Source organism: Paroedura picta, chromosome 14 (genome assembly GCF_049243985.1).
Source record: "Paroedura picta isolate Pp20150507F chromosome 14, Ppicta_v3.0, whole genome shotgun sequence".
Classification (NCBI taxonomy): Eukaryota; Metazoa; Chordata; class Lepidosauria; order Squamata; family Gekkonidae; genus Paroedura; species Paroedura picta.
This window is the reverse complement of record NC_135382.1, coordinates 26,860,581-26,880,297: the sequence shown is the minus strand read 5'-3', so window position 1 is coordinate 26,880,297 and position 19,717 is coordinate 26,860,581. Positions and strand designations below refer to the sequence as shown.

The window sequence follows — 19,717 nt, the reverse complement described above, 5'->3', positions numbered from 1 at the left end:
AAGCTACTCTGCCACTTATGTCCTTGGCTGTTTTCCTTCCTGAATGTAAACTCACAAGTTCAAAAGAGAAAATGGGCCAGAAATGTCTTTCCTCCATAGATTTCACATTCCTGAATCATTGTAAACTGCTGGAACTAGATGCCAGTTTAATCCGCTTTCTCTCTGGGCAGAATAAATCTGCTAAGGACTGACGTTTTGTTTATTGCTGACTTTCAGCTTGTTATCTCACAGGGATAGAGCAGTAATGCAGAGTCCAAACAAGAAAAAAAAACAGCTTTATGTTAAAGAATTCCTGAGTTTTTAGAGTGTTGCTCTTCCCAGTAATAAATTGCAGCTTTCATAAATTTATGTCTCCATGCTTTTGAAATATGGACAGTTGCATCTTATGTCGATTAAAGATTTCCTGGATCTTAATCCGAAAAAATGCCTGAAGGAGTAATGGGATATAGTTTAATCAAATTTCTGACACCAGTGATTGTAATTAATTATGTTTGTGTACAACGTCGCTTGGACAGACTATTGAGCTTTCATGTGTTAAACACATGCCTAGTTTACTGCTCAGGACAGAAAGTACATCTCCCTTAGATGTTTCTGGTCAGCAATAAAAACACACATGCATTCCTAAAGTGGTGGTATTTGGGACAGTCCTCTCATTCAGATTGTAGTAAGAGAACACTGTCAGTTGCTAAGTTGATAACATCTTTGATCACTAATAAAATGCAGTTTGGTCTCTCCCTGTTGTGTTTTTGTAAAGTACACTGAATTCTAAGGGATTGTTTGGCTGTTTAGACAAAGGATTATCATTGGCGGTATTTGGTTGTGACCCAGTCTGCTGATATAACAGAATTGATTTTTGCTATATACTCCCTGTCATGTAAGAAGATCATAGTGTGAGGAAAAGTGCTTGCACTCGAAAGCTCACGCCCTGAATAGATCTTTGTTGGTCTTAAAGGTGCTACTGGACTCCGATTTTATTGATAACAGAAACACTTGCTTGTTATTGTCTTAACTGGATTGGGATTTCAATGTCATTACTTTTTTCCATAGCAGAAGAGTTGCTGGGAAGTGTGATAAGACCACCTAAGATAGGCTTTTTTACTGTTACAGTGCATCAGGAAAAAGAAGCAATGAGTTCAGCATAGAGATGCAGCAAGCAGACTGGTGGGCCGTCTTCAAAAATTATACTGTGCTGCTGTAGGTGGCAGCAAGAATCTGACTTACACAATATCGGTCTGTTTTTGTTGTTGGAAGGACAGAGTGCACAACTGAAGGTTTTTGTCATGCTGAGGATTTTGTTGTGGCTAAGCAAACATTCAGTGCACACTGTGGTTATTCTGCGTCATGGATCTGATGCTGATTCTGTTTTTGGCCACATGTGCTGAAACCAGATAACTAGATTTTGACAATTGGCAGGTGTTTTTGGCTGACAGAGGGTAACGATACAACTTGTGCAGGGGACTTCTGGGAACTGTAGCCCTCTTCCAGTTTCACTATGAAATTTTGCTTCCATCTTTATGTACTATATACATGTAGATTGCAGTCTTTCACTATGTAACAAGGAGAAAGTCTTGGGGAATTGAGTTGCTTGTCACTTTTTGGCTGCTTGTAATCCAGTGCTCTGTCACTCTTAGTGCATGCACAAGAAAACTCAAATGGGAGTCTCTGTGATAGAACTGGGGAAACGGGGAATCTGATCCAGGGGGAAGCCTAAATTGGGGCTGTGTGGTTGAAATGACTGCTTTTTGGTCTAACTTCCAACCAGATTTCTTGTGATGAAAAATGTGGATGGGACAAATGTTACTCTATCAATGGAACTGGAGGGAGGGGTGTGTGAATGGTCTCTAAGCAGAAAAGCAGGCCCTATTGACATACGGGGTTGAGTACCATCTTTCAGGTGGTTGCACCGTGGTCTATAACAGGGGTAGTCAACCTGAGGTCCTCCAGATGTTCATGGACTACAATTCCCATGAGCAAATGCTGGCAATTAGTGTTACTAATGATGCTTGCCACAGGATGTTCATTAATACTAACAATGCAAGACTAATAAGACTGGGCTGTTTGGTGTGATAAAAGGATTTCTTTGCTATTTACTGCGTTTAAACTTTGCCGTTCTCCCCAGTGGGGATCCAAAGCTGCTTACATTGTTCTCCATATTATCCTTACAACATCCCTGTGAGGAAGGTTTGGCTGTCAGTGTGTGACAGGCTGAAGAATGTAGATCTCCACCTACATCCCCCAGATTCTGCTCCCAACACTCTAGATCAGGGGTAGTCAACCTGTGGTCCTCCAGATGTCCGTGGACCACAATTCCCATGAGCCCCTGCCAGCATTTGCTGGCAGGGGCTCATGGGAATTGTAGTCCATGGACATCTGGGGGGGCCACAGTTTGACTACCCCTGCTCTAGATCCTATCCTGCATGGGCTCTTCTTACATTGGCGTTGTGGCTTTTGGTTTAGGTCTGAAGATGAAAATGACACCCGTGTTGTGTCATGTTAGCCTAAGTGAAGTGAGATGGGAATAAAGACTTCTTCTTTTCTTTCTTTCCCTTAAGCCATATAAACAAAAGGACAACCTACCTTGACCCGAGACTGGCGTTCACCGTGGAAGATAATCCAATGAAGCCCAATGCCAAACAGAAGTACGACGGAAACACAACTGCGATGGAAATTCTTCAGGGGCGAGATATGAGTGGCCGAGTGATTATCGTGACTGGAGGGAACGCAGGGATAGGTATGTCACTCAAGATTGCATTCGGAATTCTATTGTGGACTCCACTTGGCATCTTAAAGAAGGCCAGTTGTGTTAGGAAATTCTTACTGTTGCCATGTTTGTTTTGGAACCTCTTGATTACAAAATATCAGAAAAAATGGAATGTATCTTATTTTTAAAAAAGTTTTAGAATACTAAAATTAAGCACAGGTTCCTGGCAGTAAATCCCACTGAGTGACTGGAAGCAAGTTTCTGTTGAAAAGAAGTTGGAAGGGTCTTATAGGCCATGCATTCCAGCCCTTTGATCAGGGAAGGAAATCTAAAGCTCTTTTCTTGTGTATTCTTTTTTGGTGATTGTTTTTGTTCCGTCATCGAACTGCACTTATTTTTAGGAAATGTATCCCAATGTTCAACTGAAATCTGCCGTTTTGTAATTTAAGCCCATTAGATCAACTTGTGCTCTGGAACTGCAGGAAATGTAGTCCTTTTCCACATGAGAATTACTGAAGTATTTGAATTTGATGATACTGCTGGGTTTACACAATCAGTCTTACTTGAACAGGGCATGATATGATTTGGGAGAACTTTTGCCCTAGATTCTTTGTTGTTGTTGTTAGTCTCGAAGTCGTGTCCGACCCATCGCGACCCCATGGACAATGATCCTCCATGAAGGGAGGGGAAGGAGCATTTGCTGGCAGGGGCTCATGGGAATTGCATCTGGAGGACCACAGGGTTGACTACCCCTCTAGAGATCATAAGAGAAGCACTGTTACCATTGTAAAAAATTTATCTACCACTTGTGATCTGAAATATGAAATAGCTTTGTTGTCTAGTCCAGAACTGTTGAACTCATTTGTTATGAAGGCCAGATCTGACAGAAGTGTGACTTTGTGCTCTCTGCGCCATGGCACTGGCCTCTTATAAGCCACCTCGGGCTTCGGTGATTGCCGAGGTGTCTGAGCGCACATCCCCAACACAAACACCAGTGCTGTGATCCTGGGCCTCAGGGTTAAAAACATGAAACAGTTGAGTGTTCTAAGCTCTCGCCTGCCCCTCAGCCACCATGGAAGGGGATGGGAAGACCAGTTGAACAAACTACCTACATGTAGAAGTGGAGGGGCAGTGGCCCAGGCCCAAAGACATGTGCACAGGGGGGAACCCAGGCCTAGTACCACCCAATAAACTTCTTCCTGGGCTATTGGATGGTCATTCCCCCCAGATCATCTTTAGTGTCTCACGATGTCCAGGTTTGTTCATTAAAAGTACCTGTTCGCTTTGGCTTAGTGACAACTGTGTGCTTATAGTTACATAACTTTTTCCTTCTGTATTTTGAACATGTCTTTGCGTGCCTGGCCCCCATGCACTTTCATTTTGCTTATGCCTAGAGTAACGCCAAGTATTTTTCCACTAGAGGGCTCTATTGTTCTTTTTAAAAGAATAAAAAAAAAAATAGTGGTTTGGATATTTTTCTTAAAACTTACCAAAACACAATTAATTTTGACATGGGGTATTTTATACTGAAATGGTTGCTAAAGTTCCGATACGGAAAGGTGTGTGAGATAATCCCTACGAATAACTGACTTCCACTTTTCTGGCAGCCCCAGCTACCAGAATTAAATAAAGTGTGGTTGTTACTGGATGCAAAAGGATGTGGACATGGAAATGTTAGCCTTCTTCGTCAAAGCTTCGCTTGAGGCTCATTGTGTATATGGGTACCCGCATGCTGTTGAGCCTGATCCTTTGAAAGCCATGAGAGAAGGAGAGGATGCAGCACAAGAATATCCGTGAAGTGTTAATAGAACCCTGCAAAGAAGTTTTACTCTCCAGAGGTGTCATTTTGACAGTTTCAGAATTGCATACAGTAGTCTCTGTACACTACGGCGAAGGAATGCAGGACAGTCTCTATAAGGAATGCTGAAAGCCGTAGCAGATTCACCCACATAGTCCTCTAATCATGTTATCTCCCTGTATAATAGATGTTTTCCCCTTGAACTACAGCAGCAATGTGTCCAATTGAGTTTATAAACATAAGATATACGTAAGAATTTGCATGCATAGGAGACTAACACGGAAGCGGTGTAAACTGTTCTTCCAATCAATTTACCGCATCTTGTAAGTTTCAGCGGCTTGAAAGGCATCCTTGCTCTGTAGTGTGTATTAAGCTTGAATTAGTTTGTTTCTAAATCAATTTCATTGGCTTCTGTAGTATATCCATATACTAACGTGCAGTTTGTATATACAACAAAATCACTAGCCTCCTTATCAAACACAAAAGCATCGGAATCGGGCTGTTAACAGACAGGTTTGGGATCTTTTCAGGCAGGGGTAGTCAATCTGTGGTCCTCCAGATGTTCATTTGCTGGCAGGGGCTCATGGGAATTGTAGTCCATGAACATCTGGAGGACCACAGGTTGACTACCCCTGTCTTAAGGGATAGATACGCAGAAAACTGACTTTGTAAATTAACGAGGGGGGGAAGGGGGGGAGATTCTCTTCCTTCCCCTCAGCCTGGAAATAGCCTGATGAGGAAGGCATGAGTGTGTTCCATGAGTGCAGACTGTGGATCGCCATTGAGAGTTGGTTCAAGGGAACAAACAGGGGTAAGGAGGACTGATTAGCCTTGTGGGAATATCTGAGGACTTCTAGGTTCCCAGTGAGTGATATTTTTTTTTGGACTGAGGAAGGACTTCCAAGTTCCTTCCTCTGCCTTCAAGTCCTTGCGTGCCTTTCCATTTCTCTCAAAATCAAATTATGTTCGGCCGTTGGTATCGTTCAGTTTTGGCTTCCACAACTGCATGAAATTAGGCCGTTTGATTTGTAAATTGCTCCAAGGCTCGATTACATTTGGAGCTTTTTTTCCTCTCCTGGCACAACAGGGTTTTAGCCCATTGACATACAGCTCTTATTGTTAAAGATAGCTTATTAGAATGATTTAGTGCACACTGTTAACCTTTTGTGAGCGTATGTTTATACGGTGCAGAGTAGGCTGTGTTCCCAAACTCCTACAATTAATTTAATATGCTTCAGGGGTGTGGGAGAGGTGGCCTTAGGTTTCAGCATACATTGATCAGTTCTTGAGCTAAGGGTCTTTAAAAAGTTTCTGATGTGACATATAGTGTTGATGATCAATGAGGGAACCCCCCCCCCCTGCAAATCATACTGGGGATAATCAAGCCCCTGTAGCCACAAAATTTGGATCTTGGCTTATTGCCTTGACAAAAGTCTTTTCTGACTCTTACAAAAGCATTTCACTCTTTGTACTGTTTTTTGTTATTCTTGGCCCATGAAAGTTTGATGTTTTTTTTTACATTATTTTGAATCTATCCATGATAGTGATGATGCCCTTTTATGTTCTGTAAGTCTTTTGTCACTGCTGCCATATAAAACCCTGCAGAGTGACCAAGAGGGCATCAAATCTGAACCAGTTTTGCTAAGTTCCCCGGTGTTGTTCTTGTTCATGGCCTCATGGTCTGTGGAGACTTTCTGTAATGCTTGATGCGTGAGATGGAGAAGCCAGCTGTAATGGTGTATCAGTATGCAAAGCTACCTTAGTGTGACATTTGTGTTAAATTTTCTCTTTCGGATTACTTTTTTTTTTTTTAAGGCTTGTCACAATGCAGACAAATGTAGAGAGAAAATGAATTGGAATGCATTCACTGGAACCGGAGTTGCAGATGAGATCAAATATTTTGGACGAAGGGAAAACAAACTACTGCTGGGGAAGAAACTATTTAACATTACAAGTTAGATGGAGTTAATGAATTGTTTCCCTCCTGTATTCTTGAATAAAGTTCCGTTGGCTGATGGATTTTTACAGCTAGGTCAGAGGTAATAGAAAGTGCTGGGGGGGGGGGAGGAATTGTATAACCCTTTGCAGAGGGTAATGTAAACTAAATTTGACCTTGGACTTCTGTGAAATCCTATTACCGGCTGGTTGGTTTATTAATATCTTATCGAGAACAGGGTCCTGTCATCTGCCAAAGTGATATAGCCTAGTGATGCTGTCTTATACCAACCCATCCCATTGATTTTGTTTAATTTCAGATTGTCTTTTCTTGTTGGCTGCAACTTTTTGGGTTACTTTTTATTTCATCATTAATTTGAAGATAGACCAACAAACAGCACCTGCGCAATATATCATAAAGCATACAAGCACAGAAGACGTGGAGACTCACTTAGTGCTTGTTCGTAATGTTGCTGTTGGTTTTCTTCAGTGATTGGACTATGGTGGTCAAACTACTCCCCTGAAAATGAGGGTATTTTTAGGCATTAAAATATTATTATATCATGAGTAGGCTTAGCAGGCTCTCTAAATTCCCAGATTTTGTTTTTTTTTAAAGAAGCAAGTCTCTGTCTCTCTCCCTAACAGAGATACTGTTATTTCCATATTCTTTCCTGCATTCTGCAGGGGGTTGCACTAGATCAGGGGTATTCAACCTGTGGTCCTCCAGATGTTCATGGACTACAATTCCCATGATCCCCTGCCAGCAAATGGGAGTTCAAGAAACATACTCTAAAACTGGAAAATTGAAAGCTGGGAATTTTGAGAACTTGCTAAGCCTATTGATAAAATGCTCTTTCCTTTACAGCATGTGCCATTCTTGTTCTTGCAGAATTTTTCTGTGGAGTTAAGTTCTTTATACACAAATACATGCGTGGAAAATCGTTTCTGCTTTGAGTAGTCTTAGAAATTGCACTTGCTTGTATCTTCTCCTCATGCCTGCTTTAAGAAATCTATTACTTCAGTAATGAGGGAGTGTACATGGATGGTTAGTCAAATTATTGAACTGTCTCAACTTTGGCTGAAAGTCACAATGCGGGTCATCTTGTGATATGTAAAATTGCGTTGAGTCTAAAAGGTTCAGTAATTAAACTTGTAATGAAATCTTTTTTGCGAAAGGATGCATTTTGGCTGCATGTCTTCTGTTGGAGTAAGATGTCATGCGTGGAGGGGAGAGCACATTCTGTTCCACATTGAATTATCTTTTCATTAAACCATCTTAGAAAATCCTATTCCAAAGCCCATTACAGTATGTTTGGGGTGACCTCAAATCATTTTGCAAGTAAGTCTGGGGGAAGGACTTCTTACAGTCAGTAAGAGCCCATAATGGCAAAATAACTAAACGACATTCTCCCATCTCTGTCATGAAGGAATCATTGCTCAACATGGCTTTCAGAAGTCATTGCAGCTTCCAAGTTAATGTTTGGGCTTCTTCAGCTATAGAGCTTGTTTAATCGGAATGTTTTCCTCTCAGCTACCCAGGATGCAGCCCAGGCAATCCTTCTAAGTGGAATCAGAACTTCATTTGGTAGAGGTCCAGGAATTAGCCCACGTGAATGAAGGCCTCACAGCACGCATAGAGTACCTTGTCTTGAATAACCAGAGCCCATGTTTGCACATAAGTCCACAGAGGTGCTAGATGACACCCACCTTCATATGTCCGCTTGTGGCACACTGATGGCCTGAAAAAGAGGAAGAGAACAAACCTGGTGGTTTGCAGAGGTGCGATCGCTTGGAGGTGCTTCTGACTCACCGTAGGGTTAACCAGGTGAGTGGCTGCAAGTCAGGATTGCTGTGCTGGGTTTCAGAGGGTGCTGTTTTCCAGGTGCTTGTGAACCGAGACACCTAATAAATCAACCAATAAATTAATATTTGGAAGACCCTAACCATGAAGAAAGAGCCTCTTGTGGCGCAGAGTGGTAAGGCAGCAGACATGCAGTCTGAAAGCTCTGCCCATGAGGTTGGGAGTTCGATCCCAGCAGCCGGCTCAAGGTTGACTCAGCCTTCCATCCTTCCGAGGTTGGTAAAATGAGTCCCCAGCTTGCTGGGGGGTAAATGGTAATGACTGGGGAAGGGAATGGCAAACCACCCCGTATTGAGTCTGCCATGAAAACGCTGGAGGGCGTCACCCCAAGGGTCAGACATGACCCAGTGCTTGCACAGGGGATACCTTTACCTTTTAACCATGAAGAAATAGTGGTCTTAGTACTGAATATTGCAGAAGGGCTGACTGCATGGGATTTAGGTGGCCCAGTGACCATTGACAAAAAGGAGCACGTTTGTGCCAAGTCCTTGTTAAAATGGAATAGAGAGGCATCTGTGTCAGATATCGGTATTAATGATCGAATCATAGTTCCTGCTGGTCCACTATTAATGCTCTGTTTTTTTTTTTTCCAGAACAAATTGATCCACTGCCCCTCTTCATAAGTCGGAACCACATGAAGGCCACTTATGTAATATAACAGCTCGCCTTCTCTCTTACCCTTTGCAACCAAAGGCTGTGTGGCATGCATGGTTCCTGGAGGCAGAGTATTTTGGTGGAATGGAAGCTCAAAGCATAGGAACAAGCTGATATCGCTGCTCAGTCGCATCTGTTTCCTGAGTTCTCTGTAGGGCTCTTGGCAGTAGCTTTATTTGCCCACAGTGTGTGCTTCAGGGATGTATTACCTTTATGGTTGCTACAGTTTGCTGGTAAATAGGATGGGCTAATTAAAAGCCATTTGATCAATGGAAGGGTTCTTCCCCAGTAATTGTACATTTTTTTTTTTGTACAGTCCTATCCACAGAGAGCAGAAGTCATCAGAAGAGGCATTCCTTCAAGTGGCTGGAGGGAATGCCTCCTACTAGAATGCCTGTTTTGTCATGAATGCCTCCTGGAGTGAGTAATCACACATGTTTCTAAAAGAGGGGAGAATTTAAAGATACCGTTTGGGAGGAAATAGAAAGACTCAGAATCAAGCCAGTTGTGTTTTAGGCAGGGCTGTCGAAGCTTCTAGGCTGACCATAGCATTTTCTGACCGCCTTGTCCTGCGGTGGAGCTATATGAATTTCTTTTTGCAGCCCGTTTGAGATTAACAAGCCAGGATTTATCTGGCACCTTGCTCACGGCACCACTTGGCTTAGAAATATCTGGATGTGATCAGGTCGCTCTTGAGGCATAGATGTGATAGCACAAAGTCAGCTTAGCAAAATTTCTCCCACAGCATACAGGGGACTGACATGTGTCAGTACGCAATCAAGCCAATTGGGTTGGATCCAGTGGGAGAGTATTGGTAGAGAAGCTGTTTTCCTCCCTTCCCCAAGGAGCTGACCCCAGCCCCCCCCCACACCTCCCTCCAGCTGCTCTCTGACAATTAGAGAAGCCCTAGGAGAAAATTGTGCCGCAGGTCAGGAGTAAAACTGAAGCATCCCAGGGTATGCGGAAAGAAAGCCCAGCCCAAGAGTTTTAAGGACTGTTCCGCAGGCTTGTCTTTGCATCCTTTCCATCTCACTCTCCTAAATATATGAGCTACTTTGTAAGCCCATAGGGGCATAGTGTTTGCTTGTGTGACAGGTTCTTCAAAACGAAAATGTATGTGAATTAAAAAAAATCAATAAATGCTGATTTAAGACAACTATTTTTGTGTGTGTTTCTCTTAGTGCTGTCACTTTGTTCCCCCAACTTCGGTGCCGATGTTAACTTGGTTAATGCGTGACGATCCACTGTGCTTTAGCTGACAGAACAGTCCTCTAATTTCAACCGAGATGAAATACTCCTTTTTAATTTTACGAGGCCGCTCGTATTAATATTGCACTACTGTAGTTGCCAAAAGGAGATTTAAAACATGCAACTAATTTTGTTTTTTTTTCTTTAATGCTTAATTAATACTCCGCTCTGCAATAGCTTTGCTCACGGTGGAACTTGCACAGTAATTTCCACGTTTCAAGAGAAAGCTGTTGAGTAGCTACAGCCCCCTCCTCGTTCTGTTTTGCTTTGGGCATCAGAATCCTTACCTTCGGTTAAACTTTACTCACATAAAAGCCTTTTTGCCCCCCCCTCCCAAGAAGACATAACCAACTTGTTTTGTCATGGGTGAACTGAATTCATGTCTAGAACGGACAATGGACTGTAGAATGCAGCAAGAAGCTGAAATATCCGATGGCATGGGAATTAAAGAAAGAAGGAGAAATGAGGTATGAAGAAAATGTTCCTGTTGAAGGGGAGGGGAGTACAATTTAAGGAACTGTCTATTGTTCCATCATAAACCAATGGCATACATATTGCGGGAGAAGGCAGTGAGATTTTGGGGGTAATGCGAATATTTGTGGTTGTACCAAGTAGAAGAAAGTTGTTTTAGAGCATCAAACTAAGACTTTATTAACATTTCTAATTGGGGATCCACTGATGTTCAGTGAAATTTGACTTTATATCCTTTGAATTCATAAGCTTTGGCTACATCAGACTGCTTAGTAAGTCATTTTCAGTGATTTTCTGGGATTACTGCCACTTGCTTATTTCTTGATTTGGGTTTGGATTTTTATTTCCCACCACTCCAAGAACTAGCTCATGGAAGGTTCCAAAACAGCCCATAAGTTAAACAAAAAACAGTAAAACCCCATTAAAATCAAAACAAAGACATAAAATTACAAGCATCAAAGTAAAAACATGGTGGGATAATTTGGCTACCCTTCCTCCCAACAACCTCCATGGGGAAATAGCAAGAGGGTGCCAAAGCCCAACACCTTGGTGATATGACTGGCATACAATGCTACTCCAGAGGAATAGGAGAATCCAGAGGAACTACAGAGGGGGTTTGCGGTAAGGGATGTTGGTGAAAATTACCAGTTTAATTCAACCTAGTATTTGGGAGTGGAAAATACTACTTTATTAACAATTTACTTGGTTTTTGAATGAAAAACAGCATATTTTTGACTTAAGAGTGCTGGCATGCTGCAAAAAGATGAGTGCCCAGCCTTGTACTTTAAACGAGCCAGAAAGTAATTTGGGCCTGGAAAGAACATGCTTGTACTCACTCAGCATCCTTCAAGTTGATCAACTTAATTCAGATGCCCACTGTTCTTGAGGTTCAGTTCCTGGTTTCAGATCATGTGCTCCTCCTCCAAATAGTAGGAAGCTTTATTCAGTGTTATTTATTTTATCAATTTGTTCTGTTTACTGTTTAGAAATTTCTGTAGAGTACAGCACTTTTGGACGACAAACATCCAACTATTGAGTTTGAAGGCCTGGAGCATCAAAACTTAGAATGTTATTGTATGATGTTATGATTATATTACCGTATTTTGTTAAATAAAACCACAGAATTTAAAATTGAAAGATCCATGGGAGTCACAAAATGAGTTTTTATAGGAGCTTGAAGAAAAACTACTGAAGACTTACTTTCCCTGTGAAAAATGTACTCTATTTATACCATGCCTATTATTAGATTTTTATACAGCCTCTCTCTCATAATGGGCTTTTCCCTTGATTGGGACCCAAAATAGTTTACATTGTTCACTCCTCACAATAACTGTGAGGTAAGTTAGGCTGAGTGTTTGAGAAACTAGTCCGATGTCACCCAAAGCTTCTACCTGCCCTTGAGAAAGGTTCCTTTCCATGCAGTCTCTGTCAGGTTTGGTGGCGAATGGCAAAGCTGCTTCTGCTTTTCAGCATCTTGGGATCATATTGCAATTACAATATCTGCCTTGGGAACTCTGGGGTTTGGCTGCACCGGAACAGTTTGCTGCTGTCACATTTTTGAACATGTAAGATTGCAAGGTTCGTTGATCAGTTTTATTTATTTGCTTCATTTGTACCCTGCCCTTCACCCTAATATAGGAGCCAGTTTGGTGTAGTGGTTAGGAGTGCGAACTTCTAATCTGGCATGCCATGTTCGATTCTGCACTCCCCCATGTGCAGCCAGCTGGGTAACCTTGGGCTTGCCACGGCACTGATAGAGCTGTTCTGACAGAGCAGGAATATCAGGGCTCCCTCAGCCTCACCCACCTCACAGGGTATCTGTTGTGGGGAGAGGGAAGGGAAGGCAACTGTAAGCCGCTTTGAGCCTCCTTCAGGTAGGGAAAAGCGGCATATAAGAACCAACTCTTCTTCTTCTTTAGTAATATCAGGGCTCTTTCAGCCTCACCCACCTCACAGGGTGTCTATTGTGGGGAAAGGGAAGGCGACTGTAAGCTGCTTTGAGACTCCTTTGGGTAGAGAAAAGTGGCATATAAGAACCAACTCTTCTTCTTCTTCTAATAAGGATCTAAGGGGCTTTCATTATTTATTCACAACAACTCTGTGAGGAGTAGGTCAGGCATGGGTGTGTGATCGGTGCAAGGTCACCCAGGAAGCTTCCGTGGCTAAACATGCATTTGAAACTTGGCCCCCCAGATCGTCATCCAATACTCTAACCAATACAATAGTTTTCAAAAATTCTGCCATCTTTTGTAAGTTTAGCAAAAACACTGGTAAAAATTTGGGGAAGTTTGAGAAGGGAAGAAAATTTACCTGAAGAAATGTTATGTCACATGTACTTCAAAGGTATAGAAATTCCAGAAGAGAGGCAACTAACCCAGTTTTTCCAAAGAAAGGCATGTAGTCAGTTTATCTAGGTGGCTGTTCATATATTTAAGTAATTAAAATGGTCCTCAAGTGTGATTTATTTAAATTACGCTATGGACCTCGTTTGAAAACAAATATGTATGGCTATTAAATATCAGCCTTAATTTTGTTCAGTTAGCAAACATACGGCCAGGAAAAATGGAGTTGGCTCACCACAGTACTGCTTCACAATTTAAAAGTTTCCTTGCCACATGTGTTCAGAGTGAAATAAAAAAAGAGTAACATATTTTGCATATGCTAAAACTGGATTTATCTGCGTACAATGAATTACCCAGATAATTAAAGTTGCTTGGTACAATGAATGGCTTTTAAAAGACAGGAAAATTGCTAAGACTTAAATACTGTAAGCATGTAATTGCACAGAATGGTATAAATTTATGTGGTGTCTGTTGTTCCTATAATCTAAGTTACACCCTGTGTTGTAAACTAAATTTTCCTTGCCCCAGGGTGTTTCTGGAACTGAGACAGCCTGTGTTTAATAGCATTTTTTCCTGGGTAAACAACATTTAAAAGGATATGGCAGTATAAAGTAAAAGTGGAACAAATAGCCACCTCTTTTTCTGTTAATTTCCTACTATGGATGTACTTAAATTAGTGTTCTATTGAGTATGCATTTACTAATTCAAGCATTTCTAGTTGAAAGTCATTAAGCTATGGTATGGAGAAATTGGATGTAAATTTCTTTCTTTTTTTGGTGCCATAAACCATCAATGATTGCTGCCAAATAACCAAACTGCAACAGAGGCATAGGGGATGAGTGAGCATACTATCTTCTGTTAACAATGTTTTGGATTATAAAACCATGACCAAATCTAGAGCTTTTCTAAAAAGCTAGGTCTTAGTTTCTCGTCCTCCCACTGCTGTCTGTACTCTGACCTGGCTGCAGATACTGTGGCAAATATTGATTAGTACCTAATTTGGATTTCATACTAGAGTTTGTAGCTGGTTTGTTAAACACAGTTTATACTAATCCTGGTTGAGCTGTTTGAATCCACAAACCACAAGTTAAAGTTAAAAAAACCTGCAACATCTTTGGAAATTTTTAAACATGCCGGATAGCCATCTGACAGAGAGGCTGATTCTGTGAAGGTTCAAGGGATGGCGGATTACAGTGGATGAGTGATAGGGTTGTGAGTGTCCTGCATAGATGACCCATGAGGTCCATTCCAACTCTATGATTAAAATGTGCAAAACAGCAGCATACCACAGGCTATGGGTCCAGTTATCCATCCCTGCCTTAAAGGAAGAAGCATTCTTCCTGAACAGGGGTAGTCAAACTGCGGCCCTCCAGATGTCCATGGACTACAATTCCCAGAAGCCCTTGCCAGCATTCGCTGGCAGGGGCTTCTGGGAATTGTAGTCCATGGACATCTGGAGGGCCGCAGTTTGACTACCCCTGTTCCTGAATCTAGTATGGAGCATTGCAGTGAATGCATATTGTCTTTCTATTACTCAAGCACAAAACAGTTGTTTTTTGTGTATTCAGTCTCCCTTCTGTTCCAAGTCTGTGAAGACCCTATTTCTTTAACATCTTGCCTTTTAATTAAGACTGGAAGAAATATTCTAAAAGCTCTTTGGGGCTTGTGTCCCCCCTACCCCCACTTGTCATTAAGCTATGCCTTGGAAAGCAAAGGGGAAGTGGGTAAGAGATGAGTCTTTATAATATCAATGTAGTCTGATATGTCTGATCCAGCTGTTACAACACCTTGAATCTTGGCTGCTTTTAGATGTATCTCCTGTCTGTCTGGTCTGACATTTCAAAGGTTCATGGCTACTAAAATTCTGCCTTTGCGTCTCCCCTCCCAGTATAGGAGCCAGCTTAATGTGCGTTATTAGATAGTTGGTCTGATTCTTTTCTTGATTGGCTTTTGTTCTTTATAATGCATTTGTAATTGCAGTTTAATGTGGTGTTATTATAAGCTCGTAAGGGCCCCAAAGGGCTGAAAAGCACCATACAAACCTTTAAAAAAAGGATATTTCCAAGTCTGTCTCCTGCAACTAGGTGTAATTTCTGTAAGCAGTTAGTTGGATCTGCCCCTCAAACTCCTCTGTAATCAACTGCTGTGGATAAGAAGGTGAATCAAAGAAATATGAAACTATTTTATTTTATGAGGAGTCTTTCCCACCAACACAACCTGAGCTCTTTTAACCCTCAATTCAATAAGGATTGAATTTAGAACTATGTGTTTGTATAGTGACGGCTGCCCAGGAGAATGGCAGTGTCTCAGTCTTAGAGCATTTGCTTTTGCATGCAGAAGGATCCAGGTTCGGTCCCCAACATCTCCCATTAAAAGAAGGAGGAACTGGATGTTAATGGGATAGAACTCTGTCCAACAGCTTGAAAAACCACTGCTAATCTGAATAGACAGTACTGACTGGGAATGATGGATACACTCATTGTTGGACAGTTTCATTTGCTAACAACTTAGCTTTGACTCATTCCCTGAACTAGCAATCCCCAACCTGTGGGCTGCGGACCACATGTGGTCCTTCGACTAATTGGAGGTGGGCCCCGAAGGACGCCTTCTATCCCCCCCCCCCGGCCCTTTACAGCACACTTCATTGTTGTGGCGTGTCTGTATCTTATTTTGAAGGGATGTTTAAACATTACCATAGCGATCAGAGAGCGTTAGGGCAGTGGTTGAGAGTAGAGGAGTAAACTACCCTCCCCCCCCCACCGGGCCTCAGTAAAAGGCATTGAGTGGTTCCCGGTGATAAAAAGGTTGGGGACCACTGCCCTAAACGTCCTTTCTTTGCATGGATTGAAGTTGGTAACTGGCTTTTGTTTATTACTTTTGCACCAGACTGCGGAAAATTCCTTTTTCATGACACAAGTTTTGTAGTGGCAAAATAAAGTCCTCTGAATTGTTTTAAAGGATGCATTAAGCTTCAGATATGGAGCTAGAATCCAGATACCTCTAGCATGCTTCAGTTGCTGGTTTATTCCCCCTGTTTTGACATTCCATCTCTTACTGAGTTTTTTTTCATGTTTCCTTCATTGCAGGCTTTGAAACAGCCAAGTCCTTTGCACTCCATGGAGCACATGTTATCCTCGCTTGCAGGAATGTGATGAAAGCTAATGAAGCCGTGCAGCGTATCTTGGAAGAATGGGTAAGGGGGGCATCTAAGGTGCTTAGCATCTGTCTTGAGAATGGTCAAATGGCACTGGGAAATAAGATTTTGCGATGGCCACATGCTGGGAGAGTGGTATCAAAAGGCAAATCTTAATAAGAGAAATCGGTTTTTCCATGAGATGGAATATTTAGCCATGCTTAGTGCTTAGTTATATCCGACTGATTTAACTGTAGGTAAGATTCCAGTTGTATATTGAAAACACACATCAAACCACGGGTCAGAACCATTTTTTAAAATGACGCTTTAAAAGGGTCAGCATGCTGACTTCAGTGAAAACCTTTACATGCATAATAGCCCCAGGAAGTCAGCCCAGGATTAGTTGTGCCTACAGACAGCATAGTGCTTCCCATGGGTACAGCTTCTAGTTTGCAATTTCCCCCCCCTGTTTTTTCCCTTCCTTTCTGAGCTGAGAGCCAGTTTGGTGTAGTGGTTAGGAGTGCGGACTTCTAATCTGGGGAGCTGGGTTCGATTCTGCGCTCCCCCACTTGCAGCCAACTGGGTGATCTTGGGCTTGCCACGACACTGATAAAATTGTTCTGACCGGGCAGTGATATCAGGGCTCTCTCAGCCTCACCCACCTCACAAGGTGTCTGTTGTAGGGAGAGGAAAGGGAAGGCGACTGTAAGCCGCTTTGAGCCTCCTTCGGGTAGAGAAAAGCCGCATAGAAGAACCAACTCTTCTTCTTCTTCTGAACAAATTGGGATTTCTGAAAAATCCCAGATCCAAATATTGTTGCTAGGTGTGAAGTCGTGTCCTGAAGGCCTGGCTTGCGTTTAATATACCCATCCAGCCAAGGCAAATCTGAAACTTGAATGGGAAATGAACAAACATTGCCTTTGTACAATAAACACCTGAATTGTCAGATATCTTGACAGGAATATGAAAATGTCCCTCTCAAAAGCCAGTTTAGGCACCCTTGCAGCCGCCTTATCAGTATTGATGTTGCACTTTTGGTAAAGAATTGAAGAACAAAAGGTCCCTCTTTGTCTTTGTTTCAAATTAGTTCTGAAGCCGCTGGTCTCGCTAAGCATTCCCAACTCCTAATTGTTCGCCCATACAATCTCATCTGTAAAGTGGGCAGACTGAGCACTTTCAATGCGTCTTTGTAATGGCTTTGTTGTTGTTTATTGAGAGGGACTAATTAACTTTGATTATTGCACTAATATTATGGCACTTTGACAGTCCCTCAGATTTATGACTCTGGGAAAATAAACAAATGAAATGCAGGTGCTGGAGCAGAAAGAATAAGTTATTACTGAACTTTAATTACTTGGAATGTGTAACTAGGAGAGAATTAGTTGATGAATTACAGGATGTTTAAAATTTACATCAAATTGTAAGCAGTCTTGAGAAGAAGATAGAAGACAACACCTACTTAAAGTGAAGGAGGAGGAAAGCATGTTTACAATAAATGACTTTGACTAATTTTAACAGGTCAGTACTACTTTTCAAATGGGAGCCTCTATCCTGTACAGATATGCATATACATAAACTTGCAGTCCAATTAAAAAGGCCGGCAACCCAATGGACTGTTTTTTTTTTAATACTCCTGGGAGGAAAAACTGTGCCTGGACCTTTCTGCTTTCTACCTCTGATCTCTGTGTTTCCATCATGTTTTGCTATCATTGTGTTGGATGGGATGTTGGCTACCATTGGTTTAAGTTGTTTGATCCCATAGATGCCCAATAGCTATTGGAAGCTGCAGAAGGCCTAAGGAAGTTCATTCCAAGGTTGTCCAAAGAAAGGTTTATATTGTGATATTTTGTATTAAGGGGTATTTTAGGGGGATTTTATTGTGCTTTTATTGATTTCTGGAAAATGCCGTGAGCGGTGGTATACAAATATAAAAATTAAATAAATAAATACTAAAAATATGCCCCAGTATTAGCTTCAATAACACTAGGGGACAAGTCCATTGCATTCAGGAATACAACGGGCATTAGATTGGAGGTGGGTGGGTGGAAGAACTCTGCGGATGGGCCCCCCTCATCCCCCAGTACCTAGAAAGGCTACAGATTGGAGGCCCCCAGGAAGGGAACTCACCGGCAGGGGCAGCTCTCACCCAGTAGGGATCTGGCTCAAACCAGAGATACTTAATATTTTCATCGGTGTTTTGAGTTGGGATGTTCGAGTTAGTTTAGATCTGTTCAACAATTTCTTGCAGTAAAAAGAGGAAATTAGAATTTTTAGAGCTATGATTCATTTTAATCAGAACAAAATTGTCAAGCATAAATCTCTCTTTGAGTAGTGGAAATGCCCTAAAGCGGCCAGGAAAAAAATATCAATACTTTGTAAAGGAGGAATGATTGTTCCAATTCTCGGCTTAATTGACTTTAAGGCTTAATGAAAAACACTCTGGTACAGTTTGTAAACATGTTTGCTCAGGAGAACGCTGAAATCCTTTGCCACAAGCTGAGGAACTCAAGGGCTTATTTTGTATTATATTATTGGCATCATTGAATGAAAGTGTAATGATTGAGTAGAGCGTCACAGTTCCTGATTGTAGCCATCACCTTACGAAACGCACACGAAATCTAGTATTTAAATTGCGAGTTTTCATGCCTGAAGCATTTTGTCATTCAGTTGTTCTTTTATCAAGAAGTGCTATGTAAGTTTTCAATACCTAGAGTTTTATATTTTTAAAAATGAAATACATATTCTTAAAAACGCATCCCAAAAGTTTGAAGAACTATTTCAAGCGCTGTGTGTGCTGTAGACACTACCTATGCTACTGAGTATGTATTCACCAGCTGGAATTTGAAATGTTATATTTTAAAAAATGAAGTACATGTTCTTTAAAAACAACAACAACAAACCCCTCCAGAAGTTTAAAGAAGAAGTCCAGGTAGGAAGTTTATAAACTTAAAAAAGGGATTTCAGTTCAGTTTATTTGCTGGAACCAATGTTTCTCACCGATGCTTACAGGAGTGACCAGATATATACCTCTACAAACCATAATACAAATGCCTCCAGAAATACATATCACACCTGTTATACTGAACAGTATTTAGATGATCACCTCTATAGGCTACCGGTTGGACATGGAGCTCTGGTATTCTCACATGCCCCAGCAAAATGAGGTCATATATTTGCCCAAAGACACTTGGTCGAAGAGGTCTTCAAAAAATCTCTTAGCCCAGTGATACACAGTCAGAGTAGTTCAGCAGTGGAATATGCTGCCTAAGGAGGTAGTGAGCTCCCCCTCACTGGCAATCTTCAAGCAAAGGTTGGATACACACTTTTCTTGGATGCTTTAGGATGCTTTGGGCTGATCCTGCGTTGAGCAGGGGGTTGGACTAGATGGCCTGTATGGCCCCTTCCAACTCTATGATTCTATGTAAGCTTGCAAGAAATTTCTCTTTGGAATAGCAGGGTAGGATAGGGTGTGTTCAATTCTCCATTGCTCATGAACCTGGAGCCAATTGGACAGTATTGCCTCTGCCCTCCCAATATACCCACTGGGAACATTGCTGCAAACCTGTTTACTAGG

The 19,717-nt window shown here is 41.7% G+C and overlaps 1 protein-coding gene across 5 annotated transcripts in view; it reads left to right on the top strand.

Annotated features, from left to right (window-relative positions):
- Nucleotides 1–19,717, top strand: part of WWOX (WW domain containing oxidoreductase) — a 538,960-nt gene that overhangs the window by 6,448 nt on the left and 512,795 nt on the right. For all 5 annotated transcript variants that reach the window (XM_077310532.1, XM_077310536.1, XM_077310534.1 and 2 more), the window contains exons 4-5: nucleotides 2,553–2,731; nucleotides 16,097–16,203. In XM_077310532.1, coding sequence (XP_077166647.1) covers nucleotides 2,553–2,731; nucleotides 16,097–16,203 — 286 coding nt within the window. The remainder of the gene's footprint in view (nucleotides 1–2,552; nucleotides 2,732–16,096; nucleotides 16,204–19,717) is intronic.